Raw genomic sequence first — 16,323 nt, 5'->3', positions numbered from 1 at the left:
AAGTGATTTATGAGAATCAGTAACGGCCCAACCAGTGTTGCTCAGAGGATTGAGCATGGTCCCATGGACTGAGAGTCCCAGGTTCATTCCCGGTCAGGGCACGTGCCTGGGTTGCAGGCTCAATCCCCAGTAGGAGTCGTGCAAGAGGCAGCCTATTGATGTTTCTCTCTCACATCGGTGTTTCTATCTTTCTCCCTTCCTCTCTCTCTCAAAAAATCAATAAAAACATATTTTTAAAAAGGAATCAGTAACGTATTTTGGAAATAGTAAATAATCAGCACATTAGGCCCAGGGACTTCCACTCCTTCAGCAGCCTTTCTGCAGACCCAGCTTGATCCACGGAGCAGCCTCATTGCGGTTCAGCGCATCAACCCCAGACGATCACAGGAAACGAACCCCGGGGATGCCGGAACATTCCTGGAAGTTTGTACATTTTGTTTCACAGACTCCATGCCGGAAACAATGAGCAGCCCTTGGAATTGCAAATGGTCTTGCTAACAAGTTCAGGGACTTTCAGTTTTGACTTCTGCCGGCAGGAAGGAAATGACAGTCGGGAGTGCGGAGAACAGGTGTCACCCTGGACGGCGTGCTATCTCCTCACTACAGTAAAAACCGTGCATCCCACTCCGCGTGGACGCGGGCTCCGGCCAGGCTCTCAGACTTCCCACCACCGACCCGGCTTCACTAAACCAAGTGTGTTTCCTACCAGGAAGTCGTTAAACCCAGAATCAAAGAGCAGACTGGGGAGCACAGTTCTCTGAATCAGTGTTGGGTGAATCCAAGGAAAGAATTGGGGTGGTTTGAAAATGTCCCCCTTCATGTCCCTCCCATTGCTGGCAGTGTCACTGCATGGCGGACCCACGGGGACTTAGGAGGGAAGGGATCGGAACTGGCATCGACCGGCCGCAGCTGAAGGGTAGGTGGTTCTAAACCCTCACTCGTCTCCCTTTGCCCTTATTTTCCCAGTTGGAAGTCCGGCACTGTTTCCTGCCAGGAGCGTCATGTCAGTGGCCTTCTGCTCATTCCTCCGTGCCTTGTGAGGAAACCTCCCCTTTCTCCCAATCTGGGACGGAAAATGTAGACAAATGACACTTTAGAAGGACTGAGGACTCTGAAATGATTGAAGGCTGTGCCTTGGACCAGACAAATACCAGACAGCGCTCTCAGGCCTCCTTCATTAATGGTTCAGTCCGTTACTGGACGTGCTTTTCTGAGGGCACGCGGGATGGGAGAGGTTGGGAGGGAGAGCAGCACTGGGACCTCTGGAGCCTGTGTGACTGCGCTCGCAACGGTGCGATGAGATTAAGGAACTGCGATCCCCAGGGGCTGGTTTCTTTCCTCTCTTTTCCCGAGGGACTCCAGGGAGCCGTGGCCGCAGAGGAAGGAGGCGTGAGTGGACGGATTGTACCGCGACAGGTAGTTCCTGATTTCTTCTTCTGAAAGGTCAGTGTGAGGGGCAGCATTCCCAGAGCCTAGCACATGCCCCTGCGGCCCACCACTGCTCTTACCCTTCGGCGGTGGTCCCTTCCTTCCACAGGTGGGCATTGTGGAGTAAGAAGGCTGCGTGCTGAGACCTTCAAAGTTGAAAGCAGATGTTGTCTGCCTGCGAAGAGCGTCGGGTTTTGTAGGGGACCCAGGGCACAAACACAGAGGGAAGTGCCCTGGAAGAAGTCTGAACGATACAGATGTTTTGACACAAAGGAGGAAATGCTCACTTCTGCTCGGAGGAGGAGAAGCTAGGTAAAGGTTCACACAGACCTGAAACAGGACAGAGGGCTGGGGCTGTTTCTTCACACTCTCCTGGGAGACCAGAAGGCAATCAAATTCAACCCCAAATGCCCTCCAGGAAACTGTCAGTCAAGGCTTTCTCCTATCTGTTAGTACTGCCATTAAGAGATAAAGTGCAAGAGGTATGTGTTTATTTTGCTTCTACCGAGAGGTTAGGGAAAACAAATTAGTGGAGGAGAGAGAAAAATAAAGCACATAAGTTTTACGAAGCTGGAATTGCTGTGTTTAATTGATTTTTATTTGTCTAAAATTATTTTCTCAATATTTTGCTTGTGAAATATTGCAACTATACAGATATTAGTAAATGAAAATGAAAACCCTCTCCAACCCACCTCCAGGGCCAGCACCGTTAACAGTTTGATAAGTGTCTTTATGGATTTTTAATTTACATTTAAATCTAAAACTATATTTTAAAACAAAAATGAGATTTTGTCAACCATATTGTCATACATAGTATCAGCCACTTGCTTTTCTCTCCCAACCCTCTCCCCAACTCACTACCTCATGAACATTCTTAGAACTGCTTTTCCAAGGAATTGTAATTATATAATATAGAGAGGTGCTGTAGCAATATATCAGTATTGCTTAGAGTCAATAGAAAAATCAAGACAGGCCCAAACTCACCTCCTTTGAGAGGCCTTCTCTGATCAACTCTACTTTGATTTTTGGGGGTCTGTCCTCTCCCCTGAATCATCCAGTAGTTTTACATATTGTTTCTATCTGATATTTGGCCCCTGCTCATAAACATATTCTTGTGTCTTATACTAAAGCCCTTCGGGTTGCGAAGAACAGAGGCCCCAAGTTGTAAGAATACAGGTGAACTGAAAAGCTCAACCGAGGGACTGGTCTTTCTTTGTGTGCTGGCATCTCCCCATGGATTCGTTCCGGTGTCTTTCTTTCTGGATTGGCTCCCTTACTCTACCAACTCTTCTATTCCCTCACCATTCGGCTGCCACTTGTTCATTCATTCATTCATTCATTCACTCACTCAACAAGTGGTTACTGAGTGTCAACAACACGCTAGACATGGTTCTAGCACATACCGTTTGGGATGCTGTAGTCACGACTTGATCAAAATCATGGACTCTTATTTATTTTATGATTATTTTTTTAAATCCTCACCCAAGGATATTTTTCCATTGGTTGTTTTGTTTGTTTGTTTGTTTGTTTGTTTGTTTTTTAAGATAGAGTGGGGGCGGGAGGAGAAAGAGAGAGAAACATTGATATGAGAGAGACACATTGATTGGTTGCCTCCTGCACGACCCCGTCCGAGGCAGGGATCAAACCCGCAACCAAGGTACGTGACCTTGACTGGGAATCAAACCCAAGACTCTTTGGTCCATGGGCTGAGGCTCTAAACATTGAGACAAACCAGCCAGGGCTAAAATCATAGCCTCTTTTGATTCCACTTATCAAATTCTTCCCATGTTTCTTAGTTCAAATTCCTAAGGGTGGAAAAGTGATGGGCCCAGTCTGTGCCACGCCACACTTAGCCATCCGGACGTTCTGTGGCCCAGAGCCTGCTCATCCAGATGTTACTGGAGGAAGGGGATGGGGGGCTGTGGGCTGGTTAGCTCTTCACACACCTAACTTGCCCAGCTCACTCTATAAATGTGCTCAGGTCTTAGCTGTGCATTAGTGTCATCTCTCCAACCACAGTGGGGTCAATACGAACTGAGTGTCTCCCATGACCGGTACACTGTGAGTGTTCAATGAACAGTGTTAACACTTCTTCCCTTTACAGGGAGTCGGGCTCACTGTGGGCAGAGGGGGAGAAGGTAGCCTTCCTGCCTCCGAGAAGACAACCCGCTTCTGCAGCGCCCCTGTGACAGAAGGCAGCACGTCTCGGCCCAGGAATGCTCGCAGCCTCGGGTGGTCCTTGAAGGTAAAGGTGAAGAGAGATCGAGAACCAGAGGAGAATTATAGGCACAAAAATGTAAAGTGAGTGTCAATTTAAATTCCCATAAATGGAAATAAAACCTAAGCATTTAATATGGAATTATAGACCAGGGCAAAGTTTCTTTTTCCTGGAGCCAGGATATTTTTATTCAACAACTGTCTTCAAATGATCAGGTCACAATTTTTATTAATACACAACATTTTAGCCTGCTGGTGTGGCTCTGAGGATTCAGCATTATCCCATGGACTGAGAGGTCCTGGTTCCATTCCTGGTCAGGGCACATGCCCAGGTTGTGGGTTCGACCCCCAGTGGGGGGCATGCAGGAGGCAGCCAATCAACGTTTCTATCTTTCACTTTCTCTTTCTCTCTAAAAAATAAAAAAATATATATGTATATATGTGTATATATATGTATTGATATATATATCAATAAGAATTGATATATAAATAAAAATACACAAAATTTTATAAGATATCGCAATGCAACAGAGCATTGATGACACAAGTCAAAGGATTAGGAGGTTAACATATACTTTGTATCTGGTATCTTGCAAATAGCAATTTTTGTTAGGGATGATTTAGAGAATTTAGAGAATTAATGTCAGTTACATGACGTTGGACCCAGCCGGCCACAGAACCTCTGCTCGGGTGGCTTTCTGCTCCATCCTTCCATATTCTTGTCACCATTCTTCCAAATCTCTCTTTCATTTGAGAGAACTTCTGCCAAACTTGGGTGAGTTCAAATTTCAAGTTCAAATAAAATAACTAGATGGCTTGAGGAACTGGCTGGCTAATTGTCCCGCAGTGGGAGGGCTGGGGTCCGTCTGGAGAGCCACAGTGCAGGCCCCTGCTGCAAGGACCTTGGGAGAGAGGAGCCTAGAGAGACACTGGCTTGCGCCAGTCTGTCAGCAGGTACAGGGGAAGCCATCTGAAGAGCGAGCATGTAGAGGGGATTCCAGGCCATGTGTGGGTGCAGGGCTCTCCTCGTCCCACTCCGTGTGTTTTAGACAAGGCTCTCATCTCTCCCCCAGGTTGCCCTAGAGCTCCCAGCTGGCCTCACGCCTCCAGGTTAATGTTGCTCCTGTCCTTCCTCCACACCTGCACTCATTCTCCGTTCAGATGATTGACTCCTCTGTTCGGGGGAAAAAAAATTGCTTACACACACACACACACACACACCTCAAATTCTTCATAGGATATTTACATTCTAACCCCAGCTGATTTTTCTAGCCTTACCTTCCCCTGTTTCCTGCATGCTACAGTGGACTCTGAAACCCACTCCAGCCTCCTTGCTCCTTTTTACTGCCTGAAATGTCACTGACGCCCCAACACCTGTCATCCATCCTGCTCGTCCCTCCCTTCCCCACAGCCCCAAGAGGAAGTTCTCTTCTGTGTTACCATAGCATTTAGGTTCTAATTCTGACCTCAGTTATTTTTTGTTGCTCATAGGGTGGTTTTCTCCTGTGGACTGTGAGTGTTTTCAGGGCGGGAACCTTCTGTCACTCATTCATCCTCACACCCCAGCACCTAGTAAGGTGTTTGTCACAGGTGTTAAGGAAGGCTCTTCATGGAAACAGTTGTGTTTTAAGCATTTGATATGTTTTGGGGCTAGATGTAGATATGTCTTAATTTAGCGTTAATCCTGTTAACAGGTTTCTAATATTGCCATCTGAGTTTCCTGACCAGAAAAAGAAAAATAGTCTGTGTTACTTAGCAGTTAGTGTGTAAGAACAAATGAACAATTCAAGTATCAAGAAGAGCTTGGTTAGAAGGTTAGCAAATAAATCCAAACTCCCTTTTCAAGCACATAGAAGAAAAATGAGGTGTTGTTTTTCAAGATTTAGACTCAGGTTTTGGATATTTCGCTTTGCCTGAATTTGCTTCTATGTAAAAATAGGAGATTGGATTCCCCTTTAACTGTAAAATTGTATTCTTCCAATGGTTCTGCTTAACAAGTGTTAAATATTACATAAACATTTTCTGGTGCTCAAATCAGCACTAAAAGCTACATTAAAAGACCTCTTTTTAACAGTGCTTCCAAGCATGTTCTGAAATCCATTTGACTTCTAATAATGATGTGCAAACACATGAGGTGATCGCTTCCCCAATTGCTCTGTTTCTTTAAGAGACCTCGGTTGTTAAGTTGGAAGATCATTGAACCATATGAGGGTCAATAAAAGAATAAAAAAGTCACTGGTTAGTGATTCGAGTACAAGGAACTTGATCCCAGCTCAGTGTCTGTGTGTCCATATGCTGCTGGCAGTCGGAGGGCGAGCGATTGGCCCTCAGCTGCCCGCATTCCCTCGAGATGGCCTCAGGAAGACTAATCAAGCTCGTGGTATTTGAGCTGCTGGAGTTTGCTGCCTTCTCCATCCCCACGCTGGTGATCGTGGAGCAGTTTGCCACTGCCTATCAGAGCTCGAGGAACAGAGCAGAAAAAACTCATTATTGGCTCATCGTTTCCTGTTCGATTGCCTATGTGGCTTCAGTGAGTCTATTGATTTGGGTTCCGATAAAAGTTCTCTTATACAAGAAACATCATCTTGCAAAAAGAATTAAAGGATGGTAAGTAGAAGACTTCATTAATAGGGAATCCCCCGGGTGTTTTCATGTCATGTCCTCTGTGTAAGGACGTCAGCAGAGCAGTAATGTGCATAGGTAAGATTAAGGAGAAATAACAATCACTGTTTCTATAAATATATTAATATCATGGTATTTTCCATATATTTTTTTCAGGGTTGTTTTTACTGACTGAAAATAATTAATTGCATGCGTTCATAAGATAGGAGTTAACATGAGTCCTTGATACCCTGAGTAGTAAATATTGGACCTAATTCATTTGTACACTCAACTGCAAAAAGTTATCACAGTTAATTTACAGAAATCATAATCACAGATTATAATACAGAATTTTACTTTTGTATGAAACTGAAAGGAATGTCTATTTTTAAATGTTTATGTTGAATGGTTTGCAGGTGTAAGGTATCCTTTGACCATTGACCACAGAGATTATTAAGCAACTGTGTGCTTTAATTAGATTTTAAAAACAATACTTTACTGTGTTGATAAATTTTATTACCCTGGTGCTAGGGTGAGTACTTCAATAATAATAATATAAGATATTTTAAATAAGTTCAGATTTAATACTGATTTAACTGACAGTTTAGCTAATGACTGTGTCGACCCATGTAAAGGTATTGAGAACAAATAATCTCTGATACTAATATATTTTTCTTTTTAGATCTTCAGATTCGATTCTTACTGATCTGGGATTCTTTGTTTTCTTTGATAACTTAAATTTTCTTGCCCTGGCCGGTTTGGCTCAGCGGTTAGAGCGTCGACCTGCGGTACAGAGAAACCCGGGTTCGGTTCCCGCTAAGGGCACGTACCTCGGTTGCAGTTTGTCCCCGGCCCTGGTTGGTCGTGCGGGTGGCAGCCACTCGATGTGTCCCTTCACATCGATGTTTCTCTCTCTCTCTCTTCCTCTCTCTCCCTCCCGCTCTATCTGAACAAAAAATGGAAAAATGTCCTCGGTTGAGGATAAAAAAAAATAAAATAAAATAAATTTTCTTTCATGCTGATCTTTTATTTTAAAGTTGAACAGCATAAAATGCATTTGAAACAAGGAGCTGGGAATTTTAACATAACCGAGGGTAGAAACGTGAAAATACTAAATACAGATGTAGTTAGAGGCGCTGCTGGGAGGGTGCAGAGGGGAGCTGAAGTGTGGTTAGTGAAGTGCTCTTTAGATACCTCTACGGATGTAGCCTTGAAGATCTTACCAGGGGACTTTCGGTTCCCCGTAGGCAGAGCTCCTGAGGGGTTTTGGGAAATAAAACATGTGGTTGATACTCCTTTTATCGGTGGGGTTTAGAGGTTTTCCAAACCTTGACCCAAAGCCTCTAGATCACCTAAGGGGTGAGTTTGGAGCTGAGCTTGGATCTCCACTCCTCATAACCCTGGGAGTCGCTTTGGCTATCTAAGACTCTGGCTGGGCCAGGGAGATTTGAGAGCACAGAGGACGGTCTGAGGGACCACAGCAGCAAACCAATGGGAAGCTGGCCCATGGCAGCCCAGGAAGGGGCTCTTTTATCTCCCCCTCCCTTGGCTCAAATTCCTAAGACCCTGAGTTCTTCATAGCATCCAGGCAGCAAAGCTTCCCGTATCCCATATCATCATCATCATCAAGCTATAATTTCTTCTTTACTGATCACTTATATGCTAAGAGATTTATGTATGAATTTCATTTCATTCTATAACATCTCATGCAAGTAGGTATTTTCATAAGTTTATTATTATTACTTGCAAAAGGAAACTAATGATTAGAGAATTATGCAACTTTTCTCATCAGTTAAGTGAGTGGAAGGGTCAGACTTTGGACCTAGGCTGCTCTGACTCCGTAATTGGTGCTCCTAACCACCACCCTGAGCTCCTCTTTGAAGGTCCCAGTCTCCTGCGGTAGTTGAGAGTAAGGAAGAGAGAAGGTTTCATTTCCACTTCCCCTTTTGTGCATCTGGTTCAGGTAGTCCCCTTGTGTTAAGGTGTTGTTATAATTAACAACAATTATATCTTTCAGTAATTTCTTTTGAAAAATACTCTTTCCTTTCTCTTTGTGGGTGTGGCTGGACACAAGCATTCTAAACGGTTTTAAATATATGACAGGTTATCTAGAATTTTGGTGAGACTGTGTAAAACTATTTCCTCATGGCTTCACGCATGAGCACTGTCACATTGTTATCTCTTCCCGGCATGGAGGAGAAGAAATAGCTGCTGAGCACTATTCCAGGAGTTTCACGCATTCTGTACTGTTAACTTTGAACTTTGGGACAACCCAGCGAGGTATGTGCTAGTGTTCTCATTTTACAAGTGAAGAAATAGAAACTCAAAGGAGTGATTAACCTTGTCAGATGACAAAGTTCATAAGTGATGGAGCGGGGATCTGTGAGTCCAGATCTATCTGATTCAGTGCTATTTCCTCTATCTCATGCAACTTTTTCTTTATTCTTTCTGACTTGGAATGCCAAGAGTGTTTCACAAAAAATTCAAGCCTTTTAGTGTCATTTTTATACATTTCCCCCAAAGATAGATATTTGGATATTACATATGACTCCTAAATGTGTGAATTTGGATATTTTAATATATGTGGTAATATAGAGTGTCATAGATCTTAATGGCTAGCTGAAGATAATGCAAAAATAATTGTTACTATAGAAAGGAGGTATTAAAATAGAAATTATTTTTGAAGAATAAAGTTGTTTATTGACATTTCCTACATCCTTAGCATTGACAGATATATTGTTGATGGGCGTATTTGAGCACCTCCCTGTAAAGGGTGTGCCCTGGCAATACAACTGAGAGGTGCGGACTTGAGTTCACTTGTCCTGCATGCCAGTGTTGTAAAGTTGACCAAACAGACCAAATTTCTGTTTTATAAGGGAGGAAACAATGTCAGAGAGCTGAAGACGTACACACTAAATCAACAGTAGGCTCTGGACTTTAATTCGGTACTCCTTCCTTTATGCTTGTTAAACACTTCCTCATTCTTTTAGGATAAGTGTTCCTTTTTAGGGATGCCTGTTATAGTTTGTAACAAAGGAGGACGATGGTTTGAGGAATGAAGAAAAGCTATTTATATAAAGACCAAGTTGTATATCCCAATAAATAAGAAATCCTTTCCTGTAATAACAGTGAATATGTGTAACCATTGAGCAAGGCAAGACAGCAGCTGGAGCACACCTGCAAGGAGAGGGCACCTCAGGGCAGAATAATCCTGGAGGACTCACAGGACTCCCACTCTGACTTGGGACTCAGGGCCATATCTCAGGACTTCTCTCAAGTCTTTCAGAGTTGAACTACTTTAGACAGGACATGCCAGGAATCCTGGGCCGTGCCAAGTGTGAAAGACTCCAACAGTTTGGACTACATCTTACCTCGCTGAAGTCTTTAGTGTATTCAATGAGATTTTGCTGTTGAGTTGTTTAAGGTAGTGGTAGTAATAGTCATAGTAGTTGTAGTTGTAATAAAATAAGAGCAAATATTTACTGAACAGTTACTATGGACCAAGCATAGTTGTAAACACACTGCCTGTATTATTTTTTTAATTTATTTTATTTTATTTTTTATCCTCACCCGAAGACATTTTCCCATTTTTTTGTTCAGGTAGAGTGGGAGGGAGAGAGAGGAACAGAGAGAGAGAGAGAGAAACATCGACGTGAAGGGACACATCGAGTGGCTGCCACCTGCATGACCGACCAGGGCCGGGGGCAAACTGCAACCGAGGTACGCGCCCTTAGCGGGAACCGAACCCGGGTCTCTCAGGACCGCAGGTCGACGCTCTAACTGCTGAGCCAAACCGGCCAGGGCTGCCTGTATTATTATAATTAATTCTGTAACCTTTTTATGTAAGAACACAGATCGTGCTCATTTTACAAATGAAGAAATGGGCACAGAGATGAAAAGGCCACACAGCTGGTGCCTGTCTCCAGAGCACCCTTCTGTTCCACAGCAGCACACACAAGTGGTGTGCACAGCACCAATAGCCCCGGGCACTGCTGGCAGCCTGGCTAACCTCTGGGAACCTCTGGCCATTTCTCTCCGTGGGTCTGTCATCTTCTTACACACTCAGTAGTAATAATTGTGTGATACCAGACTAAAGACTTTTTCTTTCTTGCCCACCCCCTCCATACTCAGTAAATCAGCGAGAGTATGTTTACTTTTGTTCTTCTTTCCCAGAATATGCAATTAGTCATCAGATCCCATTAATTCTTCCTCTTTCATCCCTCTTGCATCAGCTCCTGGTTCTCCATGACTGTTTTGCTCAAGCAAGGTAGGTCCTCATTTCCAGAGCCACCTTACCCTGTCACAGTCCCCAAATTTCCATAAGTTCCGATTCATTGTCAGGTCTTTGTCCTGGTTGTTTCGTTCAGGAAGCAGGGAGAGCATTGGGTGAGCTAATGCTGGGACTTGGGCACCTTCCCCAGCAGCTGTCCCTGTCCTTTGCTCCTCTCTCTTCCCCTTTCCCTCACAGCCCTTGTTGACAGAGTAAGACTCTTCTTGGAAAATGTTTTCTGCGTATCTGTTCCACCAGTTAACGATCACTTCCCTTACTTGCACAGTTCAGGGTTGACCTCATACCACACAGGGCTAACGCTGGACGGCACCTTGGAGTTCTTCTGCTGCACTGTTTCTAATACAGGTAGACCATCTACCTCTGACTTTATTTTATATTTTTTTCAATTTTTTTTTCTTTATTGATTTTAGAGAAAGAGGAAGGGAGAGGGAGAGAGAGATAGAAACATCGATGAGAGAGAACATCGACTGGCTGCCTCCTGCATGCTCCCCACTGGGGATTGAGCCCACAACCTGGGCATGTGCCCTGACCGGGAATCGAACTGGTGACCCTTTGGTGCATGAATCGATGCTCAACCACTGAGACACACAGTCCGGGCGACAATCTACCTCTGATTTTAAAGGGAATTCACTCTATTTTGTCTCTAATTATGAGCATAGTCTTCCTTATGTTGAAATAAAATCTGCCACCAAACGACTCCCTCCCTGTCTTCTTTGTAGACTTTGCCTTCTCTTTGTCAGTGAATTTGGCTGTGGCCATCAGCACTACCCACTGCCCCCTGAATATCCCTTCTCATTGTTCTCCAAGTATTCTCATTGGCTGTGATTATATAAACTGCCACTTGCATGAGGACGATTCCCAAGATTGTGTCTCCAGGGCTGACTTCTCTGAACACACTGTATATATATTAAAGCTTTTCAAATATTTGAAGATAGTCTATCACTTTGCCAGCTCAACCACATCTCATCACAGTCTGCTAAGTCTTCTCTTCTCCAGTGTCCAGGTGCCATCAGTTATTTTTGTCCTATAATTTCTGGGCTTTTTCCCTTTTGGACATCTCCTTGGGGTGCTGGCTGGCTTGTTAATGTCTGGATGAGAGGTCATTGATACCCGGTATCCTATTGATGCAGATGTTGACTTCAGTTCTTGTTGCAGTCTATTGATGTCAATGGCACCTGTGTCACTCATGTCATAACTGAGGGTGTGACTGACTACAATTCTTAGAAAAACTTGCTCTCAATGCATAGTTCCCTCATCTCGTGCCTTGGCAACTCCTGTAAGCCTGTAAGTGCCTTAAAGCCAGAGTGTGTCTTATGTGTAATTTCCAGCCTTAGGACGAGTATAGGACACACATTTAACAATGGTTTGAATAGGTCATTGAATAAATACTTGAACTATTTTTTAAGCCTGAACTCAATAATAGACTCATCCCTATTAATTATTGTATTCCTTTTAGTCATATTTTTAATCAATTGCAGTTTCTGAATCCTGACTGTCATTCGAAATGCTAGCTGTCCCACTTGATTTTATGTCCTCTGCAAATGAGATAACATGTCTTCCCCAGCTCCCAGAGTTACTAGTAAATGTGTCAGATGGCAGTTTTACTGGAAATCCTCCAGGTTAACAGTGATCCACTAGGCCATTCTCCGGGTTTTTAGAATAGCTGTGAATTTGCCTATTTAAACTTCCTTCCAGTTCCCACTTCTCATTCACTCAGTCCTTTTTTAAAAATTTAATGTTTAAAAATATATATTTTTATTGATTTTTTAGAGAGAGAGAGAGAAACATCAGTTGGCTGTCTCCTGCATGCCCCTCACTGGGGATTGAACCTGAAATCTGGGCATGTGCTCTGACCTGGAATCGAACAGGTGACCTCTTGGTGCATGGGACATCATTCAACCAACTGAACCACACCGGCCGGGCTAGTCCTTCTTTTAATAAACATTTACCGAATAGCCATAGAGTGCCTGGCATTCAAGATCATCTATTCTCTGACTTCTATCTACTTTTTCAAACTACCTGCCTACAAAGATTCTTAATTCTGAGACTACTGTTGGGGAATACCTGCATACACACTCAATATTGCCTCCTTCCTCAGAGAGCTTGTAGTCTACAGTTACACATGAAAATATTGGAAAGTAATGTAAAACAATATACACTAAATCACTAAATAGTATATGACTTCCACAAGTCCTTGATGAGCCCAGAGAAGAGAGTCATCTAAACTTTGTACTGATAGTGAGGATGGTACCCTTTTTGATTCACTTTTCCTACCCCCTACCCATGCCTCAGCCCGCCACACAATGCCCTGCACTGAGCAGGTGTTCCATAGATGTGTGTGGTTCAGGTTCATTAAGGAGAGCAATGTGCTTTGGAGTAGTCAGAGAAGTCCACTCAGGGAAAGCTGGATTTGAGCCAATCTGGGAGCAGAAAGACATTCCAGAGGGGTGAAGAGTTTGAGCAGTGAGCTGATGTAGGAATAAGCATGACTTCTTCAAGGAGTGGGAGCAGCCCAGTGTGCTGAGAAAGGAGGGAGTAGAGAGAAATGTCCTGGACAGATTACCAAGTGGGTAAGATGTGAGTTTTGGAGTCAGAAAAACCTGAATCAGAACTCATCTTTCACCTGCCTGTGGGATCTTTGGCAAATTAATTAAAACTTTATGATTACTTTCTTAACCTGTAAAATAGGGATGTTGCCCCACTCAGTTGTTGTGGGGTCTGAGTAATGTCTGTAAAATGCTCTTCTGCAGAACTTGGCATAGAGCAGGGCTCCCTGGGTTACTGTCGAGTGGGAGAACTGCTGCTATGTTTTGGAGGGTTAAGGCCACATTGTAGGAAACCTTGAAAGGGGAGGAAACTTTGCCTTAATGATTTAGGTAAAAGGGAACCGTAGTGAGTTTCTGAGCAGAGTGGTGTCCCAAGTTATCTGACCTTTCCATTCACCATGCTTCCTCTATGAGAAAACTCAGGGCCAGAATTCTTGCTGCACAAACAGGAATCTTTAACTTATGTGGCTGAGCTCAGGTCTTTCTTGACAGGCCTGCGCCTGGGAGAGTCCTTCTTCTTGACAATTTACTACAAATGCACACAGAGCTCTACCGGTAGCACCCTAACCCAGCCTTCAGCCAACCTGTCCTCTGGTTTCAGTCTTGCTTTAGTTTCAGCTTGAGTACACACTCAAAGGAGTATCTGTATTTCTAACATACATTCTATTACTCATTGGATTTGTTTCCTAAGACCGCTGTTATGACATGCTACCAAGTTGGGGCCTTAAACTACAGAAATATATTGTCTCCCAGTTCTGGGGCCTGTAAGTCTGAGGTTAAAGTGTAGTTGGTGGTGGTTCCGTCTGAGGGTCGTGACATAGACTCTGTTCCAGGCCTCTCCCCGAGCTTCTGTAGTTTTGCTGACACTCCATGGCACGCCTTGTCTTGTAGATGCATCACCCTGATTGATCGCTGCCTTCATCTTCACATGTCACCCTCTCTGTGTCTCCTCACGTAGTCTCCCCTTTTGGCATGTCTGTCTCCAAATCTTTCTTATTTATAAGGACACCAGCCATGTTGGATAAGAATCCACTCTAATGGCCTCATTTTAACCTATTACCTCTGGAATGACTCTATTTCCAAATATAGTCACATTCTGAAGTACTTTGGGTTGGGACTTCAATATGTCTCTTTTTGGAGACAATTCAACCTATACCAGTCAGCCTTTTGCCCACCCCCCACATTATATTCTTCCCACGTGCAAAATAGATTTACTCCATCCCAACATCTCCAAATATTTTAATCATTCCAGCATCAACTCTAAGTCCCAAATCTCATTTAACATCACGAACTCCAAGTCCCCAAACTCATCAGTTAAATGATCCAAGTCAGCTATGAATAAGACTGGGTACGAATCATCTTGGGGCAACAATTTCTTTCCATCTGTAAACCTGTGAAACCAGGCAACGCGTTATTTGCTTCTCAAATACAATGTGGGACTGACACAGGGCAGACGTCATTCCAAAAGGGAGAAATTGGAAGGAAAAGAGAAGTAGGGGTCCCAAGCGAGTCTGAAAGCCAGCAGGCTTTCATTAAATTTCATTCAATTAGAAGGCTGTGAATCCACCGCGAGCAGATGCTCTGTCCTCTGGGCTCATCAGGGTGGGACTTCACCCCCATGGCCATGGGCAGCGGCCTCTCCCTTTGGATTCAAGGAGGGAACCTCTGGGCCCCTTGCTGGTGGCAGTGGCACGTCCCTGGCCTCTAACTCATCATCAAGTCATTCTTTCCTTTCCTTGAAGGATAAGACATGTTTGCCTCCACAGAGCTCCACCAGCCCATTTCCTGCCCATTGAATCCCAGGAGTCTGACAGCCTTCCTTCATTCTGTCCCATCTCTGGCCCCCTTCAGTGCAGCCTGTGGGTGCTTCTGCTGAGGTTGTTAATTGGATTCACAAAACACCCCCTTAGTGTTATGAAAAAAATGCATGGCTGGCTCTGGCCGGTTTGGCTCGATGGTTAGAGCGTCAGCCTGCGGTCCAGAGAGACCCGGGTTCGGTTCTTGCTAAGGGCGCGTACTTCGGTTGCAGTTTTTCCCCGGCCCTGATTGGTCATGCAGGTGGCAGCCACTTGATGTGTCCCTTTCACGTCAATGTTTCTCTCTCACTCTCCCTCCCACTCTATCTGAACGAAAAATGGAAAAATGTCCTTGGGTGAGGATACAAAAAAAAAAAAAAAAGCATGGCTGGGCTTTCTCCATTACTAGTGGGAATGAGATTCTTATAATATCTCGAGAAAAAGAATTTTCTGAGTCTTGCATGGGAAGATGAGTGACTTTTATTTGCATGGAGTTACATCCTTGGGTTTCTAAAGTCCCATTTCCCTTAATTCAATCCTGGAAGATGTGCAGCTGGAGATTCAGCAGAGCTAGAAGCAAAGCCAGTGTTCAAAGTTTCTGTTCTATTGTAGGGCTGAGTCGGGTTTAAGCTTAGGCTAGTTGTAGTCAATTGGTCCATTGTGTGGTGTATGGTTCATTGCTTTGGGCCATGTGGGTAAATGCAGGAGCATGAGAGCCCAGCAAACCAGGAGACAAGTACAACATGCCAAGAGGCAAGAAAGCAAGAGAGAGAACTCCTTTGTGTAGAAGATTAAATACCTCAAATCTTCCCACACTTGCAGTGGCCATGCCAACTCTGGCCAATGACCTGTTCCCAAGTGTGACTGACAGGCAAGTGTCTTCCCTATTTCACCCAGACTTTACTGGGCATGCATCTGTTCTTCCCCTATCCAGTCCAGTGGCTTCCTGGGGAGTGTTAAACTGCAGCTTCCTGGCAAAACTGCACAAATGGCATGCCTGTCCTATCGGCCTTCCTGTTGCTCCTTTCGTTATCCATAACCAGGTTAAATTATAATGGTATCATTGGTGTTTTCTCCAGAACATGCCCTGTTATTTTTTGCAATATGGAGAGGCTGAGAATTTTCCAAATCTTCAAGTTCTGGCTTCTTTTTGCTGAATAATTTCTTCTTCAATTTACCTCTCTCTTTTTGCATTTTACTATAATTAGCAAGGAGAAAAAAGGTAGTGCCTTTAACACTTTGCTTAGAAATCTCCTCAGCTAAATATCTGAATGCATTGCTTACAAGTTCTACTTTCTACCCAACAGAACACAGTTCAGCCTAGGTCTCTACCCCTTTATAAATGGGGTCACCTTTCCCCCAGTTTCCAATAACATGGTTTTTATTTCTATATGATACCTCACCAGAAACACCTTTAACATTCATATTTCTAGCAATATCTGTT

General features: G+C 43.9%; 1 protein-coding gene across 1 annotated transcript in view; it reads left to right on the top strand.

The window, feature by feature from the left end:
* Positions 1-5,995: 5,995 nt before the first annotated feature.
* The window catches only part of TMEM236 (transmembrane protein 236), a 45,767-nt gene continuing 35,439 nt past the window's right edge, over positions 5,996-16,323 (top strand). The window contains exon 1 of the mRNA XM_036253834.1: positions 5,996-6,252. Within this exon, the coding sequence (XP_036109727.1) occupies positions 5,996-6,252 (257 nt within the window). The remainder of the gene's footprint in view (positions 6,253-16,323) is intronic.

This window comes from Molossus molossus, unplaced genomic scaffold, assembly GCF_014108415.1.
Source record: "Molossus molossus isolate mMolMol1 unplaced genomic scaffold, mMolMol1.p scaffold_m16_p_1, whole genome shotgun sequence".
In the NCBI taxonomy this organism is placed as follows: Eukaryota; Metazoa; Chordata; class Mammalia; order Chiroptera; family Molossidae; genus Molossus; species Molossus molossus.
This window is presented reverse-complemented; position numbering and strand designations above follow the sequence as displayed.